The following is a 17985-nucleotide window of genomic DNA, read 5'->3' as shown; positions in this document are numbered from 1 at the left end:
GCAGGCTTCAAGAGACATCGTTTTTTTTTTTTTCCTTTTCTTCCCAACAAAGTTTAAAAGGAAATAAGAGATATAGGAGGTCTGCCATAATGAGTGAGCTGGGTGTACCAGACGACGCTGACAACACTAGCAATGTGACGGAAGAAGGAGGTCACTGCACTGCAGAGAATTTCACAGATGGCTTTGGGATGCTGGCACAAGGAATTCTGGCCTTTTTGGCATTCAGTTTTCTAGTGTGTAAGTTGAATCCTAACAAAGATTTGAAAGAGGGAGTTACTCCAATAAGAAATAAATTGAGGAATACACAATGTATAGTGTCATAATAAGTATTACAAGTAGACTCTAAGCTATTACTTGCAATACTGTACATTATCTTTCCTCGCGTCCTGAGAATGGGCCCTATCAAGGAAATCGAGAATGATGCAACCTGTTTTGATATAGATCGAATAGGATTACAATCAAATAACCTACACAGCCAATCTTTCAATTATGCATTTTAAACTACCGAATGCATTCATAGAACATTTTTCCAACATAGTCCAATTGTTCAAGTTGTCAAATTTTGTATAATAATTATTTTTTCATTGCCATGTGTGAGACAGTAATATATTTACTGAAATTTCAAACTGTGTTTAGTCTAAAAATTGCATTTGCTTACGCCAGTGAGTAATTTAGGAATGTACCTTTGCACAACTGATGTGTGTGTGTAGCATGGCAGCAAACTATGTGTAGTCAGACTACTGAATATTAGTTATTACTATGTACTTTTCATCATTATAAAAAAAAATGCACATTAAAACTAAGGCAATGATATTTTTTTTTGAACTCGGCATTGGTTAGAGTACATTGATCAGCATTATCTTGACTCTCTCTGATCATATCAGTTAACCAAGAGGCAAATTTACCATGGTTCTAACTGGTAGTTACAGTATTGTAAGCCAAATACCACCATCACCTATGCCACACATCCTAGCTATAGACTTGTAGATAATTTAGCTTCTTGTATTTTTCTTAAAATGCAGTGCCTCCCCATAGAATGGTAATTGAATTAGATCAAACAACCCAATTGTAGGTGTTTTTTTTTATCAAATTGAATTTGCATAATATTATACAAAAGTTATGAGTTTTATCAAAGTTTGCTATGTAGTTACTAGTTACCTTTTTATTTGGTTGGTGGCAACCATGTACATGTACATGTAAATCTTGATAAGAAAAAAAATCATCACTAGTTCCCCCATGTTGCACATGGCGTAGCAGTTATGTTTTAATATTTTGATATTAAAGGGATCGTATAGTTTGGTTGAGACCTAATTTCAACTTTTTGGTGAAATAATGAGAAACCTCTTATGAAATATGAAAGAGCATGTAATTTCATGAGGAATTCAACATTTATTTGATGAAAATTGGTTTTGAAATGGCTGAGATACTCAAAACAGAGCGATTCTTATAAAGTGTGGGACCCACCTTTTATTACGATGTCTTTGTTTTACTTCAAATGTTTTTGGATGTTTCAGTCATTCCAAGCCCGATTTTCATCAAATAAACTTTAAATTTCTCTTAAAATGGTATGCTCTTTACTATTTCATAGGGGTTTTCTTGGTATCTCACAAAAAGTTAAAAGCCCAATTCTCATCTCCACCAATATTGTACCATCCCTTTAAAGTAATAGGTGGGATTATTACTTTATATGTATGTGAATGCAAAAACAAAAACTTACAGAAGAATTCAACTGTATGTTGAATATTTGTAAGTCAAGAAACAATGTCATCCCCCTGATGACAGTGCATAGAATTTCAAGATGTATTATCAAACATTTTATTTACAGCATAAGAATTGTCATTTTCTACTGTTTACCTGCCTACCTACAATATGTATGATGACATTAGATTGTGGCATGCAGTACTGTAGATACAGTGCCCACATAAATTATACTCCTGTGTGAAATCAGCTTGCTAATCTTGATGGTGTAGAAGTGATAGTTTACATTATATTTTTTTCCCATATACTTTAATAGAATAGTGAATTACTGTACATAGCACTACTTTGCAGATGAATCATACTTCAAAGTTGTACCATCCTGTTGTTCATGGTGTGGTATATTTTAGAGTTCTTTTAGAACTTTACTGAGGCAATACAAAATGCTTAATGTGATCTTTTTAGTTTGTTTGCAATGTTCTTGATAGGTGTATTTAAAGGTCCTGTTTACGATATTAAGATATCGCTTCTGATGCATATGTGTAGGTCAGTTGTATCACAAAACATCCTACCATATAAAATTTTTGCAATAAAGCCTAAAATACAAGGAGATATCACTATTTTTCTCACTAAACCATAACTGTAGACGATTTAGTCTGGAAACACTTTTATTAACTGATATTGTTCACATTTTAACATTTATAACATGCTGGTTCAAATTTTTACCTTGGTTGTTTCTTTCCCTAACTCACATTTTAGAACTAATTTGAAGCACTAATGCTGGCTATTTGTTTCATCTGCAAATGGTAAATTATGCCTTTAACTCTGTGCAAGACAGTTTATTGAGATAGCAGAATATTGAAAACTTTGTGAGAAACTACAATCAACCACCTCTGCAAGTTCACATTTTTATCAGCTATTAATAATTTCTGTTTGTTTTTTGCCCCCAGATGTTTGATGTTGCCAGTACCAAAAATGTTCTGCATTCATCATGTTTAAGAGTACAAGTGCTGTACTTGGACTACAAGTTTTTTGATACATCTCTGAACGTCTTTGTCTGTCTAGAATACAATCAATCACATGTCTGCATGGCATTGACATGACTGTGTTGCTGGCACCCCACAGAGAGAACCAGTTTCTGGTTTAGATGATCATTGAACTGTCTAGTATTCCAAGTGATCAGACTTTACTGGTGGTGAAGATGAATTTTAAATTCAAACCTTCTACTGTGATGTAGACACATTGAACTTGAACTGCCATTTGTGATTAATAGAGAAAAAAAAAAAGCTGTAGGTGCCTTCTTCGGGCAAATTCATGACAACTGAGAAGATTGCAACAGCAGGGTTGTTTCTTGTAAGAATTATTCTGTAGATGAACCTGAAATGTAATTTCCATATTTATTTGTTTCTATCTGTGTACATGTGCAGTGAAGAGATTAAGAGAACCCAAGGATGAAAGGAGACCGTGGAAGATTTGGTAAGTCTATCTCAGCAAAAAGTGTGTGTTGCAAAATCTGCTTTAAGATAATTTTCACCCTGCTGTCTCTACTAAGGAGACTACCATCTGCATAATTTGCTTTGTTGTGTATGTTTAATGCTGTAGATCGTAGATACCAAGCTCTCCAACAATTAGCTACCAGTAACAATACACTCGTGCATATGTTTAGCATACATTTATGCATTGAATGATGCATATCAGTATGTGGTGATTTTGTTCAATGGATATTCAAATGCTACAAATTCTGTGTAAATTTATTCACTTGCAAATTGCTTAGAAAGGGTTTGTATAGACAACAAGATTTAATGTTCACATCTGAGGCGTCTGCTCTTTTTCTCCTTCATACAACACTTGTTGTGATGTGGATGTGGTACAATGTGTATTATCTCACCCATGGTCATGCAAACATTGTTTTATAGTGTACTTTTATCAGAATTTTTAGGTCAAGGCACTTTGATATACACATGTTTATTGTGAGCAGCAAATTCAAAACAAAGTGGTATGGCCTGGTCAAAGGTTTTTCATTGTTGACACACGTTAGGATACTGGTATTTCGAACATGAATGGATGTGTAATGTACACAGACAACAGCTCTTATCAAAGGTAGTACATGTAGGTTTCTCCATTGGTAGTACATGTAGGTTTCTCCATTGAAAAAGATTAGAGCAAGGTCCGAACAGGTCACAGACGGGATTCGTGAATCATCCTAGTGGCTCGGTCTGTTGCCATGATGACATGAAATCCAGCTTTAATATCAAGACATTATTTTGAACATCTTTGCAACATCTCTTTGGCAACAGTTCTACATGAGTCCATGAAGTAAATCAAATATAAAGATAACTGGTCATTAAAAGAAAGTTTCCTTTGTAATACCAGATGTCAAGCAAGGACGACTTGCCATTTTGATATGAAATATGAAGTAATGCATTTAGATATGATACTGTCTCTCTTTTTTTAACCATACATCCAAAATGTCCATTAAAGGACAAGTTCACCTTCATAACATAAGGATTGAGAGAATGTAGCAATATTAGTAGAACACATCAGTGAAAGTTTGAGGAAAATCGGACAATCCGTTCAAAAGTTATGAATTTTTGAAGTTTTTGTGCAGTAACCGCTGGATGAGAAGACTACTGCAGTGTGTGAAGAACTTAGATGTCACATGCGTACAACAATATGAGGAAAATATAAAGAGAATTTCACAAAATTTCATCTTTTGAAAAAAGTACATGTTTCCCCGACTCGTTACCAACAAATGTTATGGGTAATATTATTTCCCCTGCCTTTAGAAAGAGGCAAGTCAGGTGCTCTTTTATTATGCGAAAAAAGTGAAAATATGTTGAATTTTCTTTACATTTTCTTTATACTGTTGTACGCATATGACTCACAAGCTGTAGTAGTCTCCTCATCCAGCGGTTCCAACACAAAAATTTTTAAAATTCATAACTTTTGCATCGATTGTCCAATTTTCCTCAAACTTTCACTGATGTGTTCTACTAATATTGTTGCATTCTCTCAATCCTTATGTTTATGAAGGTGAACTAGTCCTTTAACTCACTTTGTTAAGATGAGTTACAGCATTATTTTTTTTTTTCTTGTGAGGATGCTGCTTACAGGACATTTAAATTGCAGATACATGTACTACACTTTTTGATTCAGTCTAACAGCATAATTGCTTATCTTGTATACAATGTACAACCATGTCCTGCATTCAACAAATCAGTACTGCTTGGGGCTTGCATCTTAAGTAATCTTAGCATCATGCAACGATGAAGTACATGTATAATGAATTGCCTACAACTAGAATGACAACTCTCTTCAGTTGTACATGTATGTACATTTGTACACTGGGACTTGATTGTTAAGTTTGCAGGGTTATGGTATTATACATGTACATGCAATCCAGTAGAGGCTGATATAGTCAGTGCATAATTGCAACATACAGTTTACACTGAGTTGTATGGATCCATTGTACCATTGAGGTAGAGTTCTACCTCCATGCATACACATTATTAAATATAGCCTATAAAACCATCTACTGACATGCCTCATATTGACATGGGAGGTTACACTATAGATATTCAAATGACCCTCCCCTTCAACAGTCTAGATACCTGCCTGTTTGTGCATTGGATTATACATGTTAGGTCATTGATAATTCGCCATGGGTGGTATGTCTAGTGAGATAGGAGTGTTTTGCTGTTTAATCCAAACACATGTACCCGGTATACTTCCCCTCCTTAGTAGATTGAGCCAGAGGCGTGGTGGTACACTATTCATCACACTGAAATTCAAACTGTCATTATTGTATAGTCTTTTTCTAGTCCAGCATGCATTTCTACTCACATTTGATACACTGTAATTTGCAACTTATGCATGAAACTGTATGGTATTTATTGCAAAACAGATTTTCTTGATTATAATCGTTAATTATTATGACTGCCATAAAAAATAATGAGATCAGCAGAGTGAATACATCCAGAGGTCTGCTTTTAGCATACTTTATTACCAGATTACAGCTTGATGCAGCTGGGTAGTTTTATTTGAATAATATGAATTGAAAAAAAAAAAAGTATTATAAACAACCTGGACACACAATAAAGTTGACTCCGTTAAATTCATTATAGGCCTAAGCTGAGCATTGAGGCATGGAAAGAAATTGGAAGAATTAACGCAGAATTGTGTGAGATGGAATTTAAAAAATGTGACCAAATTACATAACTTTAAGGACAGACACTCTACTGATTCCTCTTCTATTGAATTGACAGCTTCTCTTAGGAACAAATTATTACTCTCAGTGGCAAAAATAACATTTCCTTTTCTTTTCTTTTTTTTTTTGGGGGGGGGGGGGGGAGGGGGGGGGGGAATGTGAGTAAAATTTCCTGCCAGTATCTAGTTTGCAATAACTACATCAGGTTTATTAATTCTTAAAAATTAATGCATAATAAACAGACAAAAGTGGAAAGTAAAATTTTGCTGTCTTTATTCCCATTATCAGTATGTAACTTGATAATTTTGACAAAAATAATTTGGGTCTGCTCTTTACAAAGGATTATCTTCAGTAGGTGTATGTTCTTGCATGCTCAAAAAAAGTTTGAGTATATAATTTCATTGTCAAGAAATAATCTAAAATGCCATTTTATGGGTAAGTGTACAGTGTAATTAGTGTTTTTGTCCGTAATACACAAAGTGCAATATAATATCCAAAAGCCAAGATACAGTGTGCACACACATAGTTGTACAATATTGTGTGTATAGCCACCATCTGGCATGTACTTCTGTACTGTATTCACGGTTTCAACGGTGATACACCCCACTGTGCATTATCTGCTCTTCATTCTATTTTTAGCTGCCACGTTAAAGGGACTGTACAGTACTGGTTGAGGTGGGGATTCATGTTTTGAACATTCTTAAGTGAGATAATGAAAAGCCTCTTATGAAATATGAAAGAGCAGGTAATTTTAAGAAGGATTCAATGTTTATTTGATGAAAATTGGTTTTCAAATGGCTGAGATATCCAAAAAAGTGCTAATAATAAAAAGCGACATGCCACAACTTTATTAGGATCTCTTTGTTTCACCTTGTTTTTGGATATCTCAGCCATTTCAATACCAATTTTCATCAAATAAACTTTTGATACCCCTTAGAACTGCATGCTCTTTGACATCTCATAGAGTGGTTTCTCAATATATCGCAAAACGTTAAAAGCTAAATCCTCACCTCGACCAGAACTGTACACACCCTTTAAGTACTATGACATTTCTAACGGGTGCCTTAAGCACCCATGGCAATTCTAATTTTCATCAGATAGGGTGACATGTATGAAGTCCTACAGTTGTATATAGTAGGCAACTTTTGAAATTAGGGTAACATTATTGAATTATCATTACAAGTAGAATTTGATTTTCAGGCTTGTTGAATTCTGGACTCATAATTAGAAACTATTGAAAGTGACATAGTATTTATTAATATTTTTGATAATTGAAGTTTTTGCTGACATTTGAGTTTTCTCGGGAATTGTTTGTCCTTATTACAGGAGTTGCTTTGAAGAATGAATTTCCGTATGTGATAGTGACAAGGTGTACATTTCACATTTCTGTGTCATTGTCCTGGTGTGTACTCTGCCATTTGATGTCAGCCTGGTGAATGTTTGTTTATTTCACAACATTATGTAAGAAAGGAAATGCTGTAGAGAGGGAAATTCCCAGGGCTGTAAGAGCATGCAACAATGGATGCCTGTTATATTGTAAACCATTGCCACTAATAATGTGGAAACTAGATATTGGATGATTTGCTGATATTTTAAGTGTTTAGTGTCTTATCTCATTGGAGGTATTTTTGGACTGTATTGCTGATTTGATAGCTGTTCTGAAATTCTCTGTTTCCCCATGACTCTGCACCATGGACAGGAAAGCCTTGATGTATTTTTAGGATGTCTGTCCTTTGGTCTAATCTGTCAGAGTCTACTAATTTTTTTTTTTTTTTTTTAATATCTGTCCAACTCGTCATTCCAAGGGTGAATAATCATATTTCACCAAACTTGCTGTAAGGCTGAACATGACAACTGGTGATCATGGGCAAGGGGCAATATCTTTTGAAGATATGGCATCTATTAAAGGGTCCTGATAAACTGTTATCACTGTCCATGTAATACCAATTTGAAGAAAAGGAAAGATTGTCAACATTGGCACATGGTTTGCAAACCCAATTCAATATCATAGCAGTACCTGACAAAGATCTATGAATTAATAGGTAAAATATCAGCATTCGAGCCGTCAATTATTAAATCATACAAAAATTCTTTAAAAGTTCGTACAATATAGTAGTTAATATGTTGTTCTTCAGGGCATGTGATTGATCAATTTATGACAGAGTATAGTAAAGTCTGCCTTAAAAGTTCTACCATCACATTAAACATCTGAACTTAAGACAACAAAATAGTCACAGATAAAATTTTACATTTACACGATGTAAAAATTTTTTGATAAACCACTAGTTTAAACAACCTGGAAAAAAAAGTTCACAGTGAGGTAAAATCACTGTATAGCATTTGTCCATGCAGTGGAATATACTTGATGGGTTCTAATACAGCATGATGTTTGTAGATGTACACTGTATGGCTGTTGACATAATGATAAAAGTTGCAGTACCTTGACTGTTTTTTTTTTTGTTAGGTTTTTTTTTGTTGTTGGTATTTTTCCTCCAAAACTTCTTACCTCTTCATAAAACGTGCTCTTTAAAATGGGCTGCTGCTCAGGCTGTTTGAGCGAGGCACACAAACTGAGCAAAGCCGCATCAGAACTGGTGTGAAGACTTTCGGTTTCTATGGCAACCACAGCATGCGTGTCTCTCACGTCACCTAAGACCTCCTTGTCCTTTCTCCACTGATTGATGACTTTTTACCTCCGCCTTGTTTGATCACACTTTGCTGGCAAATGTTTAACCTTTGGTTGACTATTACATCTGGTACACTGTGCACTACCCTGAGGGTTTTAAAATGTGTAAATCTGAACTCCCCCACTGAGGCAAAATGATAGAATTTATAAGATATTGCCAACACTGAGTTCTATCTTTGCATGATTATTTTTTCTCTTGCAGGTTTTTTGATACGTCTAAACAAGCAGTGGGCACCGGCCTGGAATCTGAATTCCCCCCACTGAGGCAAAATGCTAAACATTTAAGTATATGAATATAAGAACGACCCAAGTCCATTGAAGACCATTTCAAGTAAACTAAAAAAAACTTCGTATCTTTTTTATTTGTCCAATGATATTCTATTTAAATGTGATGGGAAGGCAACATTGTATACAAATTAGAACATATATTATTATGACAATTAACATTTACATTAATTGTGGAGAGGCCATTTTGTGTGGTGGACTTCGGTCGTTCTTTGATTCATATGGACTTGGGTCGTTCTTTGATTCATATACATGATATTTTGCTATAGAGATGAGAGAAGGATGAGAGAGGGCGCTATTATATGAATGTAAGAATGACCCAAGTCCTTCATTCTTACATTAATATAAGATTTAACTCATTCAATTCAGGCACTTGCGGGGGTAATTAGGATTTATCATTTATACACAAGATGAGTCCATGCATAAGCTACAATTTCCCATGTCAAACTGAATTTGGCCAAAAATTGGACTTGGGTCGTTCTTATATTCAGGTCTTCATTTACAAGATATTGCCAACACTGAGTTCTATCTTTGCATGATATTTTTTTTCTCCCTCCTGCAGGTTTTTTGATACATCCAAACAAGCGGTGGGCACCGGCCTGATTCACGTCATCAACACTCTTCTCTCTATCGTCTCCCTCCAGGGTGATGCCTGCACCTGGTAAGGGATGATGCTGATGCCTTCATTCAGCCGAACAAAATTTGGGGAGAGTCATTATCTTGTGGAACATATGGCAATAACATTTATGAAGTCTTGATTGCTGTATACCTCAAGTACATGCAGAATGTCTAACTAACTACAATATATTGTTTTTTATCATATTTAGTGCATTCTATTTTAATCAAAAACCAGAAAAATGTAGCTATGGTTTAGAGATGAAAAACTATTTTTGACATGCGTGGTATGTGCAGTTATGTCCAATTTTTTTAACCAAAATATATTTTCTGCCGTTGAAATGTGTTTCCCTTTCTCTATTTCTTTTTTTCCCCTTTACTTGTTGTGTCAGTTACACACACACACACACACACACATATATATATATATATATATATATAGGTTTGCAGACCTGGTTATGGCATTCTAAGGAATAATATAACATTGATTGTTTCATTCACAAAACCATTGCATAACATTTTTGCTGATATACATACATGTGTATACAAGGCCCTATCTTACAGTGTAAGTGTATCATGCCAAAAGAATAATATGCATTATAGAGCACCTTCTACTGTATGCTTGATGTTATTTGTGCAGATGTTGTCCTGTCCACATATCATTAGATACCCTAGACCATGTTTCAACATGGTCAGTATTGCATGCATGCCTTCTGTGTTATATATGGCAGCACTTTCAGTAGAAGGCATGTATGTCTCTGAATTTTGACATAATATGAAACATTAAAAAAAAAATTTAGATTCATCTTTTCTCTAGATTGATTAGACATAAATACCCCCTCCTTGTTGATTGATAATGGTATAAAAATACCACATGAATCATAATCATTGAGGATATGAATGATCTATTTTGTCTGCTGTTAAGTGGTTTACCAAATACAATCAGATAGGTACATAATGTAATTGCACATATTGAGTAAATACACAATTTGCGATTCTTGTGGCTTATTGTCATTGTCTCCTGTGTGAAACACTTGACATTTAACATTTTGCATGGATGTTCTTGTAATGTATATGTACTGCAAGAGATAATGATACTAATTATGTATTAGAGAGAGATGTGGATTTCAAAATTTATACTTAGTCTCCAACATTAAAGATAATGATTCACATGAACATTGATCATGGAAAGAAAATGCAGTAAAATATCGAGTTGTGCAGAATTAGTTATTTATCAAAGACTACAGTTTACTGTACAGGAGCATATCAGAGGTGAAATAATCTCCACAAAATGTCTCCTTGTTGTTCTCTTCTCTCATCAGGTACATCATCTATTTCCTGCTGGACTCCACAGCAGGTCTCTTCTTCATCTACGTCCAGGTGCGCATCGCCCAGGTCATCGTGACCAGGAGTGGCTGCAAGTCGCTGCGCTTCGGCGAGTACGGCGACCCGCCGCAGTACGATGCCTGGATCGGCCAGTGCGGCGTTTTCATCATTATCGTCATCGTGGAAAAAATCCTCATCACCCTCCTCACACTCATCCCATTTTGGACGGAGGTAAAGTGACAGATTCAGTGTTGTAGCTACATACAACTTCCTCCCAGATTCTATCATTGTGTGAAAGGGATTAATACTTGCATGAAAGAGTTATTGCTGAATTTAGTGCTGAATGTATCTGTAATACAGTTGACTTGTAGAATTTGTTCGCACTTTTTTTTTTTTTCTTTATAAATTTGTGTTTTAGCAGACCCATCTTTGAGATCTGCTGCTTTTGGACGGCTGCATAGTGTAGTGTCTTTGAATAGTGTACTGTCTTCATTGGAGTTTGCTCATCACTCATATTATGAATCATACACCTCCATCTTGCTTCTATAAACAGTCTGCTTGCAGTAGCCCTGTTAAAGCACCCACATCTGAGTATTTAGCAGTGCTCAGAAACAGAACAACAATTACTCGCTATCAGAGTTGTTTAGTAGATGCTGTTTTGGGTTTCGGGTAGATTTTTTGTTGTTGTTGTTGAGGGGGAGGGGAAGGGCAGAGTTCTATGGTAATGAATGTGTCTGTTATGGACACACAGTTTCATTTAATGTTTATCAAGTATGCAGAATGATTGAGAGTTATATTCTCTTTGTTCCTTCAACAATGGCAAGTATAGATTCCCTCATTATTGTAGTAAAGGAGGCAATGTCAAAGCACCCAGCGTGACATTATTAAAACAGTACGAATGCTACAATGTGTATTAAGTGCTGAAGATATATATTTTCCCCATTGATAACTATATCATTGTAATTTTAGAATTATATTAAAGGCCTAACTATATGATTACTATTGTTGGTATTGTTTAAAATATCGGTAGTAGTAGTAGTAGTAGTAGTATGAGTTGAAGCAGTAGAAATAGTGGCATTATTATCACTATTATTGGTAAACTGCAATGTACACAGCTATTACTGCTACAAGTGCTACAACTGTTTTGTAAATGCTTTGTGCCCTGTAATACACAGCACCTTTAATTGAACATCTCTGAGTGTGTATTGAATTATCCTGGTAGAGCTTAGAACGCTGCATTGCCAGTCTAAGAAGAAATGTAAAGAGCAGAAATAGATGACACATTGCTGTAGGTTTTGAATTTCCAAAGTACCCTTCTCCATTACACAAATCACATTTTGTCCATTGCTATAAGATCCTTGTTCGTCATCAGAGATGGACGATTTTAAAGGGCCAGTTCACCTTGATGTATGGTGTACATCTGTATTGAGAGAATGCAGCAATGTTATTAGAACACATCAATGAAATTTTGAGAAAAGTCAGACTATTCTTCAGAAGTTATGCCTGATGAGGAGACTACTACAGCTTGTGATATCACATGCATACACTGTAGAATGATGTAAAAAAAAAAAAAATAAAGAAAATTGAACGTATTTTCACTTTTCTTGCATAATGTGGGTCAGAGCACTTGACTTGCCTTGTCAGAATGCAGGGGAATGATATTACCCTTAACATAGTTATGTCAGTTACGTGTTGAGGAAATAAGTACTTTTTTTTTCAAAATGTGAAATTTTGTGGAATTTTCTTTATGTTTTCCTCATACTGTTCTACACATATGTCATCACAAACTGTAGTACCTTAGTTTTCTCATCCAGCAGTGACTGCACAGAAACTTTAAGAATTCATAACTTTTGAACAGATTTTCCTGTTTTCCTCAAACCTTCACTGATGAGTTCTATTAACATTGCTACATTCTCTCAATCCCCCTATATATTCAGGTGAACTTGTCCTTTCAAGGCAAATTTTCTTGCAAATGTTTAAATGGCTGCTTTCCTTTCTTTCACCTGATAGTCCTACTGTATTATTTCTTTTACGAAAATATGTCCTGTAGTTAATATCAATGTGTTCATAGATTACCTTAGACAAAGGAGAATAAATTGCAAGTTTAAAGGCATAATTTACCATTTGCAGATGAACTTTAGTGCTTCAAAATAGTGCTTAAATTTGAGTTAGGCATAGAAACAACCAATGTAAACATTTGAACCAGTATAATCAATGTTAGGTATTGTTGAATATACAAAATGTGAACAATAGTGATAATAAAAATGTTTCCAGGCTAAACTGTCTGCAGTTATGGTTTAATGAGAAAAATAGCGATATCTCCTTATGTTTTAGGCTTTATTTCAAAAATTTTATATGGTAGGATCTTTGTGATACAACATGATCTATTTTTAAAATCACTGCTCCCAAAGGTAAACAGGACCTTTAATATCAGTGTGTTTATAGAGTACCTTAGACAAAGGAAAAGAAATTGGAAGCATGACACTGCTGCCAGTGTAGTACATTCATGACCACAAATCTTTGTTCTAGAGCCCATCCAGTTTTAACTCCACTACCTCTGACACTGGTCACTGCTAGGTGTAATGACCACATCTATTTGACATGTGGAAGCTTGGTTGCTTGACTTGCCCTGAGTTAGCAAGGATAGAAATGTTACACAGCTGGTTACACATCAGTGTTGGATTGTCGTTAAATTTCTACTTCCGGCTAGTACAAATTTGTACAGATAGTAGTATTGTAATATCAGGAGAAATTTGTAAAATGTAAACTTAGGGACTGTTTTGTTATGTGAGAACAAAAGATATGTATATACATGTATATGTATTTTTTTCTATCAAGGGAATACTTAACCTTCCTTTCCTTTGTAACTTGCATTGATCCCCTTAGGTAAGGGGAAATTTAGGCAAAATCAACTACATGTAGCTATATGTCACTTCTGTGCAAATTATCATCTTAACCCAAACTATAATGTGCTAGTATTTGATGGACAGAAATTTTCTACTGTTAGGTACCCATTGTTTTTAATTAGAAATGCTAATTTGGCATTGTCTTTCTTTAGTCGTGTATATCAATTAGTTTGTCCCTAAAGACAAGAAAGTTGTAAACATGACATTACTTGTAACTTCTTGCAGTCTGTAGATGATGAAATGATGTAATTGTTGACATGCTAAGGAAACATTAAGCTATAGCATTAATTGATCACCATGGCAATGGTATAAGAACAGTTAGCCTTTTCATGGTGTTTTACCATACAAATCTGCGACATTTTGTATAGTCAACCCTGCCAAAGTTGAATCCAAATGGACCAGAAAAAAAATTTGTCAACTTACATGAATTTTGACTTATACAATAGAATTAGCACTTGTTTATATCTATACTTGGGGTAATATTTTTCTTTGACTTTGATTTTGCTTTTTTTTTTGGGAGGGGGGGTTGAACTTGCATGGGAGGGATTATGCCTTCTTTTTTTTCCATTAGTGATGGTTTTCTGTGTGTGTGTTTGTTTGTTTTTTGTTTTTGTTTTTTTTAGGCAGATATTTCATCATAATGAATTTTAAGAGCATTTGAATGAAGCAGTAAATTACATGATCAAATATTTTGTGTAAGAAAGGCACAGTCTGTGCACTGCATACCGTACATAGTTGAATGGCTATTGTTACAATCAGGGCCCCGTTGCAAGAAAGTTGCAATCAATTGCAAATAATTGCTAATTTTGAAACAACCATTCTGATTGGCTCAGGGTCTGCCCTATCAAGAAGACATGCATGCAACAATGATTTTGATTGGCCAGTGACAATCAGTTGCAAGTTGCGTTTAAACGCAAAGTTGGTAGCAACGGGGCCCAGATGTATATTTGATCCCATGCTATTAAACGCCAAGGAATATGTATGCAGACAAAAAAGAAAAAGAAAAAAACAAAGCAACAGACAAAGATATACATTTGTCATGGAAGAAAGCTAGCTTTCAAAATCTGAGCATTACACTTATCTGAGGGTTTTGATACCATTGGCATCTGTGTTGGCAGATGGAAAAGTCTACTGTAATATATGTAAAGCCTTTTTTAATGGATACAGCTCATGAAAATTTCAAATTTCCTTGAGTGGTCTGCTGAATTATGCACAATACTGCACTATCAGCACCTGAAGTAAGCTATACAAACACATCGTACACCACAACAAATTGGTCTTCTGTGTGGTGCATGAATTCTGATGGAAGGCAAGGTGTTAGGAATAAGTAAATGTTCTTGAGATTTAACCCGATATAGCCAGGGCTATTTTGATATTGTATAGCCGGGGAGGAGCTTTTATGGCTTAACCGTCGGTGGCATGATTGTGGTGTAAATCAGCTCGCCCGTTGCCCATCATGTAATCTCCAAGAATGAAACATTAGTGTTTCCAAAAACATGATCATTTTTAAAATTTTGCTAATTATATACAATATAAAGAAAATATAAAGGGAATTCCACAAAAATTCATTTTTCATGAAAATTACGCATTCCATCAACTTGATATTGACATATGTTAAGGGCCCCCCTGCTTTCTGAGAGCGGTTTATTGTATGTAGTCAGGTGCTCTTTCATTATGGTAGGAAAGTGAATTTTTGTGGAATTTTCTTTAATTCGTATTGTTGTCCACACATACGTCATAACCTCTAGTAGTCTCCTCATCCAGTGGTTCCAACACCAAAACTTTAAAAATTCGTAACTTTTGCATCAATTGTCTGATTTTCCTCAAACTTTCACTGATGTGATCTACTAATGTTGCTACTTTCATTCAATCCACATTGCTCTTTGGGTTTAGGTTTCCTTTAAACTGGGCTAATATTTTTTTTCTCTAGATATTTTTGTGGTATCATTAATGAATTAACACGAAAAAATTGCGGTATCAAAATTGATTTCTCATGTATTTCATTGTTTTCTGAATTTCTTATGTATTTCTTTGTTTTCATTTTTTCATTGTTTCTCTTTACGTGGAATAGTTGATGATAACAAAAAAGGGTGCTATCTGAGAAACATCAGGGAGAAACATTGATCTTAAAGTCGTCTACATTATCTGTTCTGCAGCTCCTCCTGTCTCAGTATCTGGTGTTCCCTAATACACGCAACTCCGTTTATAATGAAGCCCTCGGGAACGACAGTTTTCTTTCATTATACCAAATTTTGTTACAACTGAAAAGATATTTGTTCCATAGAATTTAATGATAATATGTTTGGGCCCAGAATTTTACTTAATTGTATTAAATCCAATTTTGTTATAACCATGTTCGTTTTGATAGGAGCACCCCGTTCTGACAAAATGTGTTGTAGCTGCTTCACGTGAATAATTTTCATATCTGATCTCTGTGTAAATGACAGGTTGCAGAAGTGCTGTTGAGTCCCATCCACAACCCACGGGCGGAGCTGACCCTCGTCATGCTTGTCATCCCATTTATTGTCAACGTAAGTGATGATTGATTCCCCATCTCCTCCCCTTTTCTCAGTCTTAGGCTGCGTTTATCATCTTTCCCCAGTTTGAAATGGCTTTCCATACCAACTATCAAAAGTCATTTTCAAATCCCTTTACAAAACGCCTTCCAAAATAAGTTGTGTTTATCAACTCATCGTCAACACAAAAACTGGCCTTGTCACTGCACAGCTGCACTGCGCCATTTGACCCGAGGAGAAGGGGTCATGTATGGCGTGCGCTTCGTAACTGCAGTACAAAGTCATTTCAAAACAGCTTTGCATTTATTTTGCTTCTAGAAACATGTTTCTCGCTGAAAGCTGTTTCGGAAAGCACAAATTTGCAATTTTCAAAAAGGCTTTCCGAATCCCATAATCAAAACAGCTTTGTGTTAATATCATCTCTGAAAAAAGTCCCTGAAAGCCATTTGGAAAACATGTTTCTGCCAAAATATAAGAGTTGATAAACGCACCCTTGGACCCACCATGTTCACACTCTCAAATTAATCTGCAAATTTACCCATTGTTCAAGTTGACGTTCTTGACTACGGCCAAATTTACCGGGAAAAAACAAAAGGGCCGGCCGCGGAACCTAAGGGCAAAAGTTTTACCAAAATTGGACAAAATGTATCAGGTATCAAATCTAAAGCTTGTCAGAGGCCATATATCATGCCTCAACCCCAAAAGTATTTCAGAGGTGTTATTTGCCAAAAACAAAACAAAACAGAACCGTGAATAACTAATGATGCAATATACATTGTAACAGTAAAATGGAGAAAAGAGTTATAACATGCTGATCTACTACATATAGTGTATATGCTCAGATTTGCTAACCAGTTAAAAAATACATTTGTCTTGTAGAAACAGAGCATCTGGCAACTTAAAAACCTAAAATTGATTCATAAGCCATAACTAAAGAAGATGGGGATGCTACCTCAACAAGAGAGCTTATTGATGCATGGTGCATTTCTGGTAGCATTATGCACGTCTTGTGTAAAAAATTTACAGAAATTGTCCTTGTTGTGCTGCAAGGACAGCCTGAGATAGGCCTAAACCATGGCTCACCCGGACTAGAGTACTTATATGGTGTTCTACCAGACATTATGAGATCACTTTTATACTTCTGTCTGTTGTGTAGAAGAATTTATATTTGTTTGAGTTTATCCACTCTTTCCTTCAGACCATCATGTTCTGGGTGGTTGACAACTTCCTGATGGGCAAGAGGTCAAAGGTGAAAGGTCACAGCAAGGATGGCGGGATGCCAAAAGGACGAGACAGAAAGCAGCGAGTTCATTACTACCGCAGTGTGCCAGCAAAATCATCAGATGGGTCAGAATCAGAGGTGCTTCTATCGCCCGACGAAGAGGATACCAAACCATCCAATGGGTCAGTGGTGGTCAGGGACTCCAATGTGGATAGGCCGACGGTCAAGCGAATAGGGGATGCCTACTTATAGTACTTTGGTTTGACAGAGGCTTGACAAAATGAAATGACAGTATCGGTTATGGATGGACATCAGAGTTTGTGAAGAATGAAAGTCTTTGTGTCATCAAAGAGGAGTGAAACCTTTTAATACTTTTCAGGTTTGGTATTCATTTTGAGAGATTTGTTGGTTTCATACACTGTCATTCTTTGAATGGGACTGTGGCGCATATTCAAGAAGGTTCACAACTCATTATCTGCCTTAACCCACTGAAGACTTGTCCAAGTATACGTGGGCGAGTGTCTATG

General features: G+C 35.6%; 1 protein-coding gene across 1 annotated transcript; it reads left to right on the top strand.

Moving 5' to 3' along the window:
- Nucleotides 1-44: 44 nt before the first annotated feature.
- On the top strand, nt 45-17723 carry LOC140238685 (store-operated calcium entry regulator STIMATE-like). Its single transcript, XM_072318588.1, has 6 exons — nt 45-237; nt 3123-3171; nt 9436-9534; nt 10811-11045; nt 16168-16251; nt 17435-17723. Exons 1-6 carry the CDS (start codon nt 90-92, stop codon nt 17708-17710), a joined length of 891 nt encoding a protein of 296 aa, XP_072174689.1. The 5' UTR covers nt 45-89; the 3' UTR covers nt 17711-17723.
- The last annotated feature ends 262 nt before the right edge of the window (nt 17724-17985 follow it).

Source organism: Diadema setosum, chromosome 2, assembly GCF_964275005.1.
Source record: "Diadema setosum chromosome 2, eeDiaSeto1, whole genome shotgun sequence".
Lineage (NCBI taxonomy): Eukaryota > Metazoa > Echinodermata > Echinoidea > Diadematoida > Diadematidae > Diadema > Diadema setosum.
The sequence above is the reverse complement of the archived record's forward strand: the minus strand, read 5'-3'. Positions and strand labels throughout refer to the sequence as shown.

What these genes read in the sequence shown, in the direction of transcription:
- LOC140238685 (XM_072318588.1), top strand. Translation starts at nt 90, where the DNA reads ATGAGTGAGCTGGGTGTACCAGACGACGCTGACAACACTAGCAATGTG. An exon ending in GGCATTCAGTTTTCTAGTGT is followed by an intron (nt 238 to 3,122) that starts GTAAGTTGAATC and finishes GTACATGTGCAG; the next exon opens with TGAAGAGATTAAGAGAACCC. An exon ending in TCATCCCATTTTGGACGGAG is followed by an intron (nt 11,046 to 16,167) that starts GTAAAGTGACAG and finishes TGTAAATGACAG; the next exon opens with GTTGCAGAAGTGCTGTTGAG.